Source organism: Phalacrocorax carbo, chromosome 22 (assembly GCF_963921805.1).
Source record: "Phalacrocorax carbo chromosome 22, bPhaCar2.1, whole genome shotgun sequence".
In the NCBI taxonomy this organism is placed as follows: Eukaryota; Metazoa; Chordata; class Aves; order Suliformes; family Phalacrocoracidae; genus Phalacrocorax; species Phalacrocorax carbo.
This window is the reverse complement of record NC_087534.1, coordinates 2,879,225-2,895,078: the sequence shown is the minus strand read 5'-3', so window position 1 is coordinate 2,895,078 and position 15,854 is coordinate 2,879,225. Positions and strand designations below refer to the sequence as shown.

Below are 15,854 nucleotides of genomic sequence, written 5' to 3'. Positions count from 1 at the left end.
CAACCTGCTCAGTGCAAATGGCGGAGTGTCCGCTGGGATGTGGATGTTTGTCCAGTGCACACAGGACAGAAACCCATTGCACTTGTGCAGGTAGCAAGCGATGGTGAGGGGGTGACAGCTTCTGGGTAGCGCTGCTCCGCATGGGATGTGAGCTGCTGCCGTAAAGATACTGGCACGTACTGTACCTCCATGCGTAATCCGAGCCTGGTGGCCACAGTGGCTTGTGAGGGAGCTCACAGGACTTCGTGTTTGAGGATTAAAGAGCTGTGTGGTTCCTGGTTCTCAGACAGAAAGGTGCTCTGCAGCTTGTTTGATGTGGCCTCCAGACGGGCCCACAACTTCCTCCTGCTGAGCCTGCGTCCATGGAGACAGCCAGTCACACCAGACTGCGCTGGGAAGGGACGGCAGAGCACGAGAGCGGCTGGTCGGAAGGGTTTGGGCTCAGTGGGAGGCTCTCCTCTGCACCCCGTGGTGGTCTGTTCGCCTCTGTGGTCAGCCAGCCTTGCTTGACCCACAGGGGATGGGCTCCCATGGCTTAGCTCTGGCACCTCCAGCCAAGAATGTGGTGGTGTATCGCAACGGTGACCCCTTCTTCCCCGGGAGGAAAATTGTCGTGAACCATCGGCGGTTCCTGACCTTTGAGGCGTTTCTGAATGAGGTGACCAAAAGCGTTCGTGCGCCCTTGGCTGTGAGGAACCTCTACACACCCAGGCACGGCCACCGCATCGCTGAGCTGCGGGACCTGCAGGACGGGTGCCAGTATGTGGCTGCGGGCTTTGAAAAGTTCAAAAGGCTTGAGTGAGTAGATGGACCTTTGGTCTCTGGGTTTGGTAAGTGGCTTTCGATCGCCTCTGCGGGGAACGTATTGGGTGTGAATGGAAAAAAGAGGTAAGAGAGGTACAAACCCAATGAAAGTTGGAGACTGATTAGTTTCTTTTCCTGCTGGAAACTGCTGGACACATTTCCAGATCACTCGGAAAATGCAAATATTCCTGATAAGGTCACTTGACTCTCAGAAGAAAACATGTTGGGGGAGGCATGCGTTCTCTGGCAGGATGTTGTGATCGGTGCTGCTCCCGTGCACCTCGTTTTGTGGTGTGTGGGAGGTTCTGCTGCCCACTTCCTTAGCAGAGCTCGCAGTCGCGCTGTCTCCACTGACAAATACTTTTGCTTTGGTTTGATGGAGTTTTTTTTTCCTAATCCTCAAATCAGAACTGGTTTGCTTTATCCTGGAATACAGAGAGCTAAAGATGTTCATGGCATCACCTAACTCTTGAGGGGGTGTCTGTGTGTGGTGGGGTGGGGTTCCAGGCTGCATTAACATTGGTCAGCCCTTGGAACCTTAATTGGTGATTAACACAAAGGATTAAAATGTTCTGGGTGTCTTTAGGATGGGAATCTGAAATGGCCTGAATTTGGCTGGGAATTGCTTAAACGTAGCAGACTTTAATTTAGGCTGAAGAGAGGGAGACCATGAGGTGAGGCTCGCAGAGAATTGTTGCAGAAGTGACCCCAGTAAGTGACCCAAAGTTGGTCGTTTTGTCGCTGCTCTTTAGTCAGCCCTGGCCCAGTTGGTATGTGGCAACGTTGTGTTTTTGTTCTCACAGCTATTTAAGTCATGGAAGGAAGGAGCTCTGTGGGACAAGGAACAGTGACGGTCTGCAGGTGAGTCCTGGAGCTGAGCAGGGGCAGATGGGGGTGCAGAATGAGCCGGGGGGTGTGAGAGGGAATAGGGCTGGCACTGATGAAACTGAGATTTAAGGCTGCGAGGTGGAGATCAGGCAAAAGTGCCACAGGAATCGGCAGGACACGTGAGACAGTGTAGGGGCTGCTGCTGTGTACCTCCCGCCCTCCTTAACGGTGCAGGGGAAGGATCTGTGCTCAGAGGTTTGCTGGCAATTCTGGAACATGCTCAGCTACGTGAAGAGCCTCTCCAGCCTTGGCGTTGCTGACAACAAACCCCACCTGGCAGCAGCAAGCATGGAGGCAGGGCGGGTAGTGTCCCGGGGCAGGCAGCTCCTGACGGAGAAAAGGAGCTAGCCCTGGGAGGCTCGGCGTCAGGGCTGTCGCCGTTCTTGTGCACTCTGTCTCTAGTTCCACACGGTGGCTCCCTGGAAGTCGAATGTCCCCGCACGATGGCAGAAGCACACCCACCTGCCCTGCATGATACAGTAAGTGCCCCAGTGTTTTCTCCTTGGAGGGTCTCTGGGAATGCTTTCAGAGGCTGGAGGAGGGGATTTCTCTGTGAGATCCTGGGATTGCTGCCCCACAGAGACAATTCCTAGCTTCTACCAGAAGTATTTGTTGTAAATATCAGCCAGGCACCGGTGGCTACCTTTTTTCCTGCCACCTTCCACAGCTGCAGGTATACTGGCTCATTGCACACTCTGGGTTGTTTCTACTGCAGTGTTTTCCGGAATGGGGATCTGCTGAGCCCTCCTTTCCCGCTGCTGCTCTCCAAGAGCACCCCACTGCAGTGGGACACGCTCCTGGCCACACTGACAGAGAAAGCCAACCTGCGTAGTGGAGCTGTTAACAAGTGGGTATCCAGATAAGGGACTGCTGACTCCTCTTTTTCTTATGTCCAGAACATAAGCAGCTCTGGTGGGCACAGAGGACCGGGAGTGCAGATGCTTCTAGCCTGCTTTTGCAGTCTCATTTGCTTTTCAGGTTTTCTCATCTTTAAATCGGGGATAACCCCAATGTCCAGGGTGCTTTGTGAGGAGGGCTGATGTTGCTAGTGGTCTGGTGAAAAAGCAATAAACAAACAGTAAAGCATGGCATAAAAAGAGGTTTATGTCTAGAGAGAGGGGCTTTATCCAACAAATACAGCCTATCTTCTCCTCATACATCTATTTACTGACACCCAAGGAGAAAGCTGAGATCTACTGCATCTCACTGATTGTTCGCTGTAGTATTTTGGTGTACTTCCTTGACTGATCCTCTCTGACTTGTCGCAGTCTTGTTTCCCAGTTTGTGCATGTTTGCTTCCATGCTGAGGGGTTGTTCAGTCTTGTGACAGCTCTGAAACCTTTGCTGTCTCTGCCTGGAGGCTCTGCAGGCTGGACGGAACCCAGGTGTCTGGTGGGGAGGAGCTGGTGAGTGGCGATTACTACGTGGCAGTGGGAAATGAAGAGTACAAAAAACTGCCTTACTTGGAGCTGCTGGTGCCCCGGGATTCTGTGTGCGGGAAGCTGTGGTACGTAGAATGTGGCTGCATGGTTTAAAGAATCTTCTCCATGGTGGTCTTCAACTAAAGCCATCCTTTTTGTAGCCCTCCCGTTCAGTGCTGTCTGCTTCAAGGCTTGAGTTTTTGCTTCATGTGTTGGAAGTTTAGGAGGAGAGAATACGTTTTCAAAGCTTTTGGTGTAAGGGTTAGCGCCGGAAATCCAGACTTCAGTGCCAGAGAAAACAAGTGGTTTGGTTGTTTCTCAGTTAAGTGTTCATTGAGCTCTGAGGAGCACCTGCCCCTTAGGCTGGGCATTGAATTTAACCAGCCTGCGGTGGGCTGTGTGATATAACAGGAACGCGTGTGGCTGTGGAGCGTGCTCCACCTGCGCTGAGAAAAAACACCTCCAGGGGCGCTCTCTTATGGGAAGAGGGGAGATCGTGTCCTCTTACAGCTGACTATTGCCTGATACTGAGAATCCGCCGCTTCTTTGTTACAGGAACCAGCCAAATAGCAGGCGCAAAAAATCCCGCAGAAGGGTAGGTGGCTCAGCTGGCGCGGGACCGTTTGCGCTGTCATCGCAGTTGCTTTTGTGCAGGCATCCCTCCATAAGCAATGGACATGTACAGCAACCTCCATTCCTGATTGCCATGGTTATGGCATCCTTGCTTGGCACCCTTCCCAAAGGAGAGGAGCCAGAGACTGCTACATGGCCAGATCACACGTGAATTAAATCGCACTGCCTGAAGAAAAATTCCTTAAAGTGGCCTCACTTACCTCTTCTCCTTTTTGGCTGATAGACAGGGAGAATTCATCCTGGAGCTAGGATATCTTTCCCGCTCACTGTGCGGGTAAAATGCCCCGCAGAGGCTACAGATCCCACAGCTGGGCTGTCCTAGATCGTCCATTGAAATGTGCATCTGCGCTATCTGTGCTATTTGCTTTTAAAATGTCCTTTTCCTTTTTTGTTTTCAGTTTGGTGAACTCTGTGCCACCTCCCAGGACAGAGCTGGTGACTCTGCTCTTGCTGAACCACCTCAACAGGTAGCAGTGACCGCAAAAAGCATTTCATGTGTTCCCTGTATCTGTTTCACTTGTAGCATCAACTGAACACCCTGGTCAGAGAATGCAGTGTCACAGCTTTGCACCAGTCAGGATCAAGGGTCACAGGGGAAAGTTGCAGTGTTTAGGGGTTGCCCTGCAAAACTTCTCTTGATTTATGAACTGTTTTATCAAGAAGGCCAATCAGAAGTGTGTGATGAATGCTTTCAGCTGGACAGCCGCAGGGTGCAGACCACAGGCGCTGCAGAGAAAGACGAGACCCCACTTGCTTTTCCACAGCTGCAAAGGCCAGCCAGGAGATCTCGCCTCAAAGAGGAAGAGTCTGTTTTCCACGCTAAACCTGTCCGTGCAAGACAAAACAGAAGGAGCAACAGGAATGTGCAGTGCTGGCCTGATCAAGGTAAAGGACACTGCTGTAGGTGTAGGGGAAGACTGGCTTTACTTTGACGCTAAAGGACAAAATACCTGCAGATGCACTGAAAGAAAGCAGCGATGCATCCAATAACTTCCGTATTTCTGCTTCTTTCCTCTCCTCATCTGGGTACATACGAGGACCTTTCTGTAGCCTCAGCGAGACCAGGCCATGGCTATCTGCCATACACAACCATTGAACAGCTTCTCTCTTTTCTTCTCCTTGCAGAAGAAAGTGCTTATAAAACCAGAGGTCCTAGGAAGGAGATGCAATGTGCCCAGGAAGTAAAAGGGGATGAACACACAAGGGTGGATGTACCCATTGATCAGGTCTAAGAAATTATTTTCTGCCCTCTTAGGAGTCTCACTGCTGCAGGGAAGTACTCATGGCCCCACCGCAATCGGTGCTGCGGGTTTTGTGCCGCAGGGGGGCCAACTCCAAGAGCCAGCCCTTCAGAGACAGCCTGTGAGAACACATCGATCGATAGTTTATAGCCATTGCTTGGGGAAGTCCTTCCATTTTCTCACTTGTTCTAAGTCCTGTTCGTTAGGCTGACAAAGCGCTGCACTTCCCTCTGCAATGTGTAAAGATGAAAATAACCACCAGGGGGAACTTCAGAAACCAAAGGACAGTGCGTAACTGCAGGACTTTGCATTTTTAGAAAGCTGAGAGATTGTCATCTGGGTAATGAAAATTTCCCTTCTGGAATGTGAGTTACAGCATCCCACTGCTCTAACAGCATCAAAGGCTTCCCTGTTTTGTTTTTTCTTTTTGTGTGTGTGTGTGTATCACTTCTATCCTTATGCCTGTTCCAAAGAGTTGCAGAAGAACTTATACCAAAAGCCAAAACGATACCCCACAGTAAGGTATTTATTGCACTTAATGGTTCTAAGAGGTATATAATATCCTTCCTGGCTGTGTTCAGATTTCTTACACTAAAATTCAGTACCCCCCCCAAATATACCTAGTTAAGCAGAACTTGCCTGTAGCCAGATGAAGCTTAGAAGCTGGCACAAATAAACATGTAATTCATAAAATGACTGAACACATTTTTTTAGATAGTAACAAGTTTAAAATCTTTTTTTTTAAGGGAAAAAGTAGTTATTTTAAAAACAAAATTCTGAGTGAAAAATGTCTGCAAGATGCTTATTGTTTGTGGCATATTAATGTTTTAAACTTTTCATAAGGACATATAGAATTGATGTAATGGGAGGATGTGCATTATATGGTAGGTGATTCACAGTTCTGCCTAGGTAGTCTCTTTGGATTAATTAGGACTTCAAAGGAAAACAACTCCTTTGAACTTAAATTAGAGAAAGCCCTAGCAAAGAATTAGCTAATAGTTCCTGGCTTGGCTCAATGGGGAGCCTGATGTCCTGTGTTTGCTCTAGAGGCTGGGCCGGCATTTCTTAGTGGGGTGGGCACTCTGTGCTGCTTTCCACTGGCCCCCCACCCCCCGACCACACTGCCACACAGGCATCATTATTTGAGTGTCAGAGCTCCCCTCTGCAGCGGGAGAGAATCACTAGGCATTAAATAAATCACCTTTGAATTTAATGTAGAGATCCAACTTTGCATACCAAAGCCATGGTAAGGCTGGAAACGGAATCCAGATTTATTCCCAGAATCTTTCTGTAACAGTGAAGTGCTACATTAATAACTGTATTTCTTTCTCACTGCAAAAAGGTACGGACTTCAGAGAAATCACAAAAGACTGTGGCAGAGGAAAGGGATGCCAGCAGCTCTGAGGATGGAAAGCACCATACGATGTTGCCCTTGGCAGCAAAGAGCTCTGAAGAGTTCGCAGAGGGGGTGTGATGGGAGAAGTGGGACAGTCAGGTACACAGCTATCCGCACAGCTGTGGGTAACAAAAGCATGTGAATGGTGGATTTCTGTAATGCCACAGACCCGCCAAGCTCTTTGATGAATTAACAAACTCTTCTAAAGTCGAGCATCCCCATCACCTAGGCTTGAGAAGCAGAGTACCAGTGAGCAATGAATCAGATGCGCGATGTTGTTAATAATGAAGATCTTCCCTCTTTCCTCATCGCTGTGGTGTGATGATGTGGCAGAAGATATGGCTGCTTTTCTGAACTCTAATTCGGCTGGTCAGTATCTGAACTTGGGACGGAAGAATTACTGAACAGAATACATGCCTTTATAACAAAATGCCTGTCAAGAAGTTTGTTCTATGTCAGATACTTCTTATAAAGAGATTTCATCGCATCGTTGTCAGTCTGACTTGGAACGCTTGGATAACGTTTGCAGCCATCAAACCTGTTCCCAAAAATATATACATCTTGTTTCTGTCATCTTGTTCTAGGAGCATCTCCCTGATTTAGGAAAAGTCATGGTAATCAACAGATCTTGTATTAACCCTCTCTCTCTGTGCCAGGCTTTCTGTAGTTCCCTCCCTAGACTTCCTGATGAATTACAAGGGTAACAAAGATCCTTTTTTTTTTTTTCCTTCTGTGATCTATCTGGTATTTTGGGTAGTTTCAGGGAAAAGTAAAACACCCTTCCTTCCCTAGGGACCAACTTCACTGTTGTTATCTGACAGATGAGAGGCGCTCCACGAGACTCCAGGGGAGAAAAGCCATGTGGTAACCTCTGCCTAAGAGGCTGTGCAGCGTGACCTGGTACGTTGCAGCTGGGCGCAGTGGAGGAAGCCAATTTCACGTGCTTGGCCACGAAAGGGAGAGTCCCTAAATAGATTCTCTCTACAGAAAAACCGCTTTGTTCCAGAAGCTCCCTTTGAATGTTTTATTAACCATTTATTATCCCTCCAGTGCTGAACAAGACAATTCAATCATCCTTGCCTTGAAACACCCACAGACAAAAACATTCCTTAAGACATTAAATAGGATGTCCTTGCAAGTCCCACCCTGGTGCTCAGGGAATACAGTCCACATTTTCATGGTTTTTTTGACATCTGTGTGTCAAAAATACAGCTTCCTAGGTCCAACTGAGCCGAACGGTCTGTTGCTGAGGCAGAATTTCCCCCTTCAGCCATGGGGGTTACCTTTGAAGAGGTTCTCTTCCTCTGCTTCTTGCTGCATCTCGTTCACGAACCAGCTACGCAGAGTGTGACTCCTAGGACAGTGAGCAGCATTCCTGCCGCAGCCCCTGCCGGAATGAACAATAACGTGTTGGGAACTTGTACGGTTCGACACTAGTCATATCTTCTCACTGCTACATACACACTGCTCCGATGTCACAGTAAGTGGGATAGCATAAATGTCTGGATAGATACAGCCTGGACCAGGCCAGTTTTGAAGGGGTCTGGATGTCTGGACTGCCTGTATACATCCGGCAAAGCGTGTTTCCAAGAAAATGATGCTGATGCTGTATGGCTGCCTAGCGAGAGCCAGGCTTAAACAACAACAAAAAAAACACTTTAGTGCATTCCTACAGCTATGGTGACAGGTCCTGGTGGTTTTAAGCTTTCACATTCCTTGCTGTTTTCTGACTTTCTGAGCAGGGTAATGTTACTGTAGGATGTAAGGGAAGAAAAGAAGGATGGGTGTTGACATTTGGGAGCTTATGGGGCATTCATTTTCCATGGTGGGCGTATTATTTAGTGCTTCTTTTACAGTTAAATATCTAGTTAGGTAAAGGCTCAAGCCTGTAAACTCTGTTAGCTTAGAAAGCCAGTTCTATCTTCAAGTTTACTACTTATGGCCCACTTTCAAGGCTGTTTCACTTCCTTTTCAGCTTCTGTAGCAAGAGATACTACTTAACTAGCGTGGGTGTTTGCTGTTTTTCGGGAGACTAGAGGGTAGCCCACACTATCAAGTCAGCAAATAGATGCAGGAAACAACGTGAGGAAATATTTTAAGTGTAACTTACTTTTGCCACCAATGTCCTCTCCCAGAATCCTCCCAGTCACCAGCGTGACTATCAAAGCCAGGGAGTTACAGAGCGGTACTGCCAGGGACAGATCTGAAATGGAACAGTTTGTGTTAAAGCAGTTTAAAATGGATGAGCTTGTACAAATCATAAGACACTTGTTTTGTTGGTGATTATTACAAGACAGCTGCTTGATGTTTAGCTGAGTCACTATCGTCATCAATAGCACTGGTTCTCCCAACATCCCAATCAACGTGCTCCACAGAAGCAATGAGAACTAACCTGTGGATCCCAAGGTGAGGTAGAAGAGGAGAGATCCACCTTGATTGAGCAGAAAAGGCACCATGTACTGCAGGAAGAACACAAGCCTGTCAGCTGCTGCTTGCAAATGCACCACGTGCCCCGCAGCAAGTGGCCAGCGAAGGAGCCCACGCCCACTCGCCCTGTGCCATGTTTGGCAGCGGAAATGTGGCACACTGGTGATTCCGCTGCCAGTCATGTGCTGCTCAGCCTCTCAGTTCCCCAATCTGCAGAAGGCAGACCGTGCTTATTTAATGCAAAATATGAGGGTTAATGACCTGCTGCCTATGAAAGCGGTCTCAATTCTGCAGGGGAAGAGCAGTGCTATAGGCAATTAAATATTACTGAGAAGAAGCAATTCTAATGACAGATGGAATATTTAACAGTTTAATTAAAAGCATCAAGTCCAGAAGTAAACAGGCAGGGGTGATCCCAAGGGCAGTTTGATGCCCAGCTACCTCCCTGGCCCCGGAGCCCGGACAGGATCGCACCTTGTAGTTGAGGCCCAGGAAGCGGATCTCGGCCAGCAGCTGCTGCAGGTGGCCCTGGCGCCGCACATCCTCCAGCCCCGCTGCCCCCGTCCGCAGGAACGGCCCGGTGCTGCCCCACAGCACGGCCACCAGCACCAGCGCCGCTGCCTCTCCTGGAGCACACTGTCTGAGGGCCCTGTCCAAGTGCTTCCTGAACATCGCCAGGCTGGTGCCGTGATGCCTCCCTGGGGAGCCTGTTCCAGGGCTCCACCACCCTCTGGGGGAAGAGCCTTTCCCTAATGCCCAGCCTAACCCTCCCCTGGCACATCGCCCTGCCGTTCCCTCGGGCCCTGGCGTTGGTCACCAGAGAGCAGAGACCAGCACTGCCCCTCCTCCTCCCCTCGGGAGGGAGCTGCAGAGCGCCATGAGGGCTGCCCTCGGCCTCCTCTGCTCCAGCTGAACAAACCAAGGGACTTCAGCCGCTCCTCGCACGGTTTCACCTCTAAACCCTTCCCCAACTCCGTGGCCCTCCTCTGGACACTCTCCAGTAGCTTTATACCCTTAATGTCCTGCGGCGCCCAAACCTGCACCCAGCACTCGGGGTGAGGCCGCCCCAGCGTGGGGCAGAGCGGGGCAATCCCCCCCTCGCCCGGCTGCGATGCAGGGCTCGGTGCCCCCCAGGGCACGGCTGGCCTCTGGGCTGCCAGGGCACGCTGCTGGCTCATGCCCAACTTGCCGTCGAGCAGAACCCCCAGGTCCCTCCCTGCAGAGCTGCTCCCCAGCCCCTCGCTCCCCAGCCTGTCTGTACAGGGCTGCCGAGCCCCAGGGGCAAAATCCGGCACTTGCCCTTGTTAAACTTGACACGGTTGATGATTGCGCAGCTCTCCAGATCTCCCTGCAGGGCCCCTCTGCCCCCGGCAGTGCCAAAAGCCCCCCTCACGGGAGGCCCCGCGGGGCTCCAGGCCGTGGCCGCGTTCCACCCTCAGGGAAGCCCCCCCCGTGCCCAGCCTGCCGCCACCTCCCCCCTCAGGGAAGACCCCACAAAGATCCGGCCGGTGACTCTTCGTTCCCCCGCCCACGGAAGGCCCCGTTCACACCCCACCCCGCCTGCCCGGCAGCCCCATCCCTCAGTCCCGGAATCTCACCCACGGGCGCCATAGCGACGGTGACGCCATTTCCGCCCCGCTCATCCTTTGACCCGGAAGCGATCGCGGGGTTCTCTCTCGCTTCAGTGTTGCCGCCATGGTGAGAGCGGGGACGGGGACCGGGACTGGGGACGGGGCTGGTGAGCCGTGGTCGGGCGGTGCAGGGAGCCTGGTCCCGGGGCTCTGGGGCCGCGGCGGGGCCCCGGGACCGGGGTGTGAGGCCGCCTCTCACCTCAGATATTAAATGGCCCTCTCCCCTCTCAGAAGCCGATCCTGCTGCAGGGCCATGAGCGCTCCATCACGCAGATCAAGTACAACCGGGAGGGAGACCTGCTTTTCACCGTAGCCAAGGATCCTGTGAGTGAGGCGTGCCCTGCCGGCCCCTCTTTTCCCTCCCCGGGTGAAATCCGGCCCCCACCGTCATAACTGTTCATCAGCCCCATTAATTGATCTGTCTAGTAAGAGGGGTGCTCGGTTGTTTTCTTCCCCCAGATCGTCAATGTTTGGTATTCAGTGAATGGAGAGAGGCTGGGCACCTACAATGGCCACACAGGAGCCGTCTGGTGCGTGGACGCGGACTGTATCCTTTGATCACAGAAACCAGTTTGTCTGTCCCATATATTTTCTTTAAAATGATTCACTTCAGCTGATTCCTCCCAACTGCTGCGCTGTTTTCTCTTAAAGAGGAACGCAAGGGCGATACGGTGCATTTAACTCTTCTGCTTTCGTTCTCTTACTCCATCTTTCGGGTATTTTTCTTCTTGGCTGTTGTTTGGAATAGCGTGTGCAGCGTGCATGAAGATGATCAGGGGACTGGAGCACTTTTCTTATGAGCACAGACTGAGAGACCTGAGTTTGTTCAGCCTGGAGAGGAGAATACTGAGGGGGGATCTCATCAGTGCTTATAAATATCTGAAGGGTGGGTGTCAAGAGGATGAGGCCGGACTGTTTTCAGCGGTGCCCAACGACAGGCCAAGGGGCCACGAGCACAAGCTGGAACACGGGAAGTTCCCCCTGAACATGAGGACAAACCCCTTCCCTGTGCGGGTGCCAGAGCAGGGGCACAGGCTGCCCAGAGAGGCTGTGGGGTCCCTTCCCTGGAGACATTCACACCCCGCCTGGACGCGGCCCTGTGCCCCTGCTCTGGGGGTGCCTGCTCCAGCAGGGGGTGGGACGGGGTGATCTCCAGAGGGCCCTTCCAACACCCACTGTTCTGGGATTCTGTCTCCTCTCGTTTGTGCATCATTGCTTTTGCTGTGGTGGCGCTGGGAGCTCAGGGAGTGCAAGTTGCACAAGGTATCCCGTCTCCAATGTGGGTAGCAGGTAGCAGAGACAAAAATGTGTAAAGGTTGTGTTAATGTGAGAGCTGGAGCCTTTTTCTTTAATATTTCACGAGGAAAGTTGTGGGTTTTGTAATGAGAGCATTTGGACTCCGTCTCTGTACTGGAGTATTGCTGGTTCTGGAATGGAAGTTGTCCAACCTCTGTGTAATATGGCTTTTTAATCCTGTGTATAAATATTGTCTGGGAATTTAGACAGTAGCTTTCTGGGGCTGAGAATGCACTGCTATTCCCTAACTAGTGACCTAGGGGACACACGACATGTGCTCACTGGCTCTGCGGATAACAGCTGTCGGCTCTGGGACTGTGAAACGGGTAAGGCTCTTCTCTTCCCTTGTAGCTGCCTCTGAGTCATGGCTCTGTCCTGCCCTGAAGTCTGCAAAGCTCGTAGGACATGGTGGCGGTGTAACACGTGCTTGTTCGCCCCTCTGAAAGAAGTCTGAATGCTAACTCAGACTGCTGGAGGGGAGGGTTTGTGTATGCGCCTGGTTTCTCTTGATTATTTGGTCAATTTACTCACTTTACTGCCTGAGCAGTCAAAACGCACAGTTAGTGCTTGCAGGTCACCAAACCTGCTCATCAGCTACACCCGATGCTCTCATCCTCGCTCTGACCCTGCTGTTTGGCTGCTCGTTCTCATTAACCTCGCAGCAAAAGACCCACTGAGGCGACTGACGGTTTCTGCTCTGTGTTCAGGAAAGCAGCTCGCTCTGGTGAAGACCAGCTCAGCAGTGAGGACGTGTGGCTTCGACTTTGGAGGAAACATCATCATGTTTTCCACAGACAAGCAGATGGGCTATCAGTGTTTTGTGAGCTTCTTTGACCTCCGGGACCCCAGCCAGATCGGTGAGAAATCTGGGCCAGTGCCTGCGCCAGGGAATAAGGGGAAGCGTTGATCGCCAGAGCCAGTGCCACTGTGTCTGTCTGTCTCCTTCCTTCCTTCCTGCAGAGAACAACGAGCCTTACATGAAAATCCCCTGCAGTGATTCTAAAATCACTAGTGCTGTGTGGGGCCCTCTGGGAGAGTTCATCATCGCAGGACATGAGAGTGGAGAGCTGAACCAGTTCAGTGCCAAGGTCAGTCCAATAAGGAACAGCATCTCCCTCGGGGGAGGACATCGCAGCATTCCTGGTGCGGTCATGGGACAGAACATGGGCTTTTTGGCTCAAACCAGCAGAACTCGTGGAAGGATAGTTAAAACATGCCACTCCCTTGAGCAAGGCTGATGTACCAACATCTGCCCTGCTGCTGACAGTGACATCTCCTAAACTGTTTTTAATAGAGAAGTTGCATGTATGCTTGCTTCACTCGCCAGCATGCTGAAACTGCCTTCTTTACCCTTCAGTCAGGGGAGCAGCTTTCGAACATCAAGGAGCACACCAAGCAAATCAATGATATTCAGACCTCCAGGGACATGACCATGTTCATCACTGCCTCCAAGGACAACACAGCCAAGGTGAGGCCTCCTGTTGGAAACAGGGTGGGCTGTTGGTATTTACTTGCAGGAGCTCTGCTCAGAGCCGTGGCTGTCACAGAGGTTTGCTCCTTAGGAATTTGAGCAGATGCAAAGCCAAAGCTTAGTGGGAAAGTTCAGTGAGAAAAAGGGGAGACACCACCACGTTGAATTAAGAGCCAGGCATTGGAAACAACATTGCCAAAACTAAGGCTGCAGTTTGCTACCTCCAGAAAATGATAGAGGCAAGAGTTACCTTAGGTCGGTGTTTTGGGACTCTGGGGAAATGCTTTTTAGGATTTTGGTGCCCGTGAGCGACTGTAGAGCTAACATCTGCCCAGCTGAGGCCTTGCAGCCAGATTTGTGTGAGTTCATTGGGCTGGCAGCCCTTTTGCTGAATAACTCTCTCCCTTTTGCCTCCTAGCTATTTGATTGCACGACACTTGAGCACTTGAAGACGTTCCGGACGGAGCGACCGGTGAACTCTGCTGCACTCTCCCCTATTTTTGATCATGTAAGAACGAGCTCGCTCATTGTGACAGTCTTACTGTGGCTCCTGCATTGTCCCAGGTGGCTGGAAAGCAGAGTGTTGCCAGTCCAGCAAAAAACATGGCTGTGGGATGGGTCTGGGGATCTTCACTGTGGTCTGGTGCAGGGAGCAAGGCTTTGTGCCCTCTGATCTTCAAATGAATGTGTCTGGGAGGTGGGAACTCCTCCGGGGCTGGAGCCAAGCGGGCTCATGAGGCTGTGGGATCTGCTGTGTTAGTGGGAGGCTTCCCCAAGGCTTGGCTCCCTTCTCTCCTGCTGCTGCTGAGCCTGGTGTAAGCAGCACTGAAGGGTTCTGGTTTCTCTCCTTTGCAGGTCGTGCTTGGTGGTGGGCAAGAGGCCATGGATGTGACCACAACCTCCACCAGGATCGGCAAATTTGAGGCGAGGTTGGTCCTTCTCCTCTGGCAGGGTTGAGCCCTCACCTGGAGGGCTCCTGGCAGCCCAGGGGTGCTTGTCCCAGAGCATCTTGCTCCTGGCAGTGTTGGAGGAGTTATTAAACTTGCAGAGCTTTTTGGAGAAAACCCTTGATTGCATCCCTAACCAGGCTCCTGACTTCTTGTGATAATTTAAATCTTCTTCCTTCTCCCAGGTTCTTCCACCTGGCTTTTGAAGAAGAGTTTGGCAGAGTGAAGGGTCACTTTGGTCCGATAAACAGCGTTGCTTTTCACCCTGATGGGAAGAGGTGAGGATCTCTGTGGGTCTTGCAGCGTGCCCCAGTCAAGCCTAGCCCACCTTTTGGTTAGGATATGGCTGGGCTCACGGGGGCTTTGCAGTGGGAATGGAGCCAGCACCTTCCTTAATTCTAGTCCAGCCCTGCTGCCCCCCCCCCCCGCCCCCAGGCTGTCCGGGGGCTTCCCTTACCCCCGATTGCATGTTTTGGCTTCGTCGCTGCTATTTTTTCTATCCTGTGACTCCTTTATTAGTTTTTAGAGGGTGGTGTGAGAATAGTCTAATACTGGTATAAACATAGGCTCTGTGACCTCCTGACAACATCAGTGACTTCGTCTTGTTTTCCCTCCCGTACAGTTACAGCAGCGGGGGCGAGGACGGCTACGTTCGCATCCATTACTTCGATCCCCAGTACTTTGAGTTTGAATTTGAAGCTTAAAGGAGACCTTCCTCTCCTCTTCCAATCCATCGGCTCCTGCACAGAACTGTCATAAGGCCTGAAGTCAGCCTGCTCCCCGGGAGGCAGCAGGAAGCAGTTAGCAGCAAAATCGGGTGGTGTGAAGGTGGGGAATGAGAAACCCGACTGCTCCAAAGGGCAGGACTGGCTTTCACAGGAGTAGTGAAGGCAAGGAAGGGAGTTGGGCTGCCTGCCTGCCCCCGGGGGTGCTAGCTTCCTGCCCTGCTGGGCATATTTATATATCAGGGGAGAAAAAAAATCATCAGGAAATAAAAATCTTTTATAAACACAAGGAAAAGCACCTCCGTGGTTTTGGTGGGTTGTTGTTTTTTTTTTTTGTCTGGAACAAGATTAACCTGAGCACTTTGTTTTCCTGGCTCTGTTGGCAGTGCCTTGCTCCCCACCCGTGGGCAGACAGCAGTGCTGTTACTCCTGGGGCCTCTCTCCACCCCAGGTTAACTCCTTCCCAGGGAGGATCTGCAGCCACGGTTCGGGTCCGGCCCTGAAGTGTCAACAGGCTGGAAGTGCTGCAGCCAGTCATTGTTTTCCGAATGACACACACGCGCCCAGTTCTGGTGCTTTGTTTATTTGCTGGATTGACCCTGAGCCAACTTTCCTCATGGAACAGTTATTTCCTGCACTAGCACACTTGTGTTGCAAATCCTCATCCTTCCAGCCCTCTTGCCCTGTGTCTGTTTGGCTGGAGGGGTGGTTTGTATCTCTTTCCTTCCCCAAAACCGGGTTCAAGGCCAGATTTCCTGGCCTGGCTCCCAGCTCAGTGATTGATGAAACACTTAAACTGCAGCCATCATGCCCTTTGTGGAGAGAATGTTGTGGGTTTAGTGTGTTGTGCCGCTTAGTTTTTGCTGTGCTGACCGTGCCTGGCAGCCGGGCAGGGGCTGCGAGCCGGGACGCCATGGCGGGAGCTGCCAGGGGCTGCTGCTGCTGGGCACAGCGGCCTCCTGCTGCCTCCTGCC

At 51.5% G+C, this 15,854-nt stretch overlaps 3 protein-coding genes across 4 annotated transcripts; 2 read left to right on the top strand and 1 right to left on the bottom strand.

Annotated features, from left to right (window-relative positions):
* The first annotated feature begins 42 nt into the window (after nucleotides 1–42).
* On the top strand, nucleotides 43–7,075 carry DCDC2B (doublecortin domain containing 2B). The gene is made up of 6 exons (XM_064471303.1): nucleotides 43–798; nucleotides 1,608–1,665; nucleotides 2,095–2,171; nucleotides 2,408–2,539; nucleotides 3,053–3,199; nucleotides 6,330–7,075. Exons 1-6 carry the CDS (start codon nucleotides 521–523, stop codon nucleotides 6,523–6,525), a joined length of 888 nt encoding a protein of 295 aa, XP_064327373.1. The 5' UTR covers nucleotides 43–520; the 3' UTR covers nucleotides 6,526–7,075.
* Nucleotides 7,076–7,393: 318 nt separating this feature from the next.
* TMEM234 (transmembrane protein 234) lies at nucleotides 7,394–10,480 on the bottom strand. 2 transcript variants are annotated; one of them, XM_064471302.1, is made up of 5 exons: nucleotides 10,409–10,480; nucleotides 9,285–9,436; nucleotides 8,776–8,842; nucleotides 8,494–8,586; nucleotides 7,394–7,770 (listed from the first exon to the last, which is right to left on the bottom strand). In XM_064471302.1, exons 1-5 carry the CDS (start codon nucleotides 10,419–10,421, stop codon nucleotides 7,709–7,711), a joined length of 387 nt encoding a protein of 128 aa, XP_064327372.1. In that variant the 5' UTR covers nucleotides 10,422–10,480; the 3' UTR covers nucleotides 7,394–7,708. The 2 variants fall into 2 exon arrangements, with proteins under 2 accessions (XP_064327372.1, XP_064327370.1); XM_064471300.1 differs by lacking the exon at nucleotides 10,409–10,480 and having other exon boundaries at nucleotides 9,285–9,704.
* EIF3I (eukaryotic translation initiation factor 3 subunit I) lies at nucleotides 10,421–15,178 on the top strand. The gene is made up of 11 exons (XM_064471295.1): nucleotides 10,421–10,508; nucleotides 10,673–10,765; nucleotides 10,901–10,988; nucleotides 11,998–12,063; nucleotides 12,445–12,594; nucleotides 12,698–12,825; nucleotides 13,095–13,205; nucleotides 13,627–13,716; nucleotides 14,064–14,137; nucleotides 14,341–14,433; nucleotides 14,778–15,178. The coding sequence occupies exons 1-11, from the start codon at nucleotides 10,506–10,508 to the stop codon at nucleotides 14,857–14,859; spliced, it is 978 nt and encodes a 325-aa protein (XP_064327365.1). The 5' UTR covers nucleotides 10,421–10,505; the 3' UTR covers nucleotides 14,860–15,178.
* The last annotated feature ends 676 nt before the right edge of the window (nucleotides 15,179–15,854 follow it).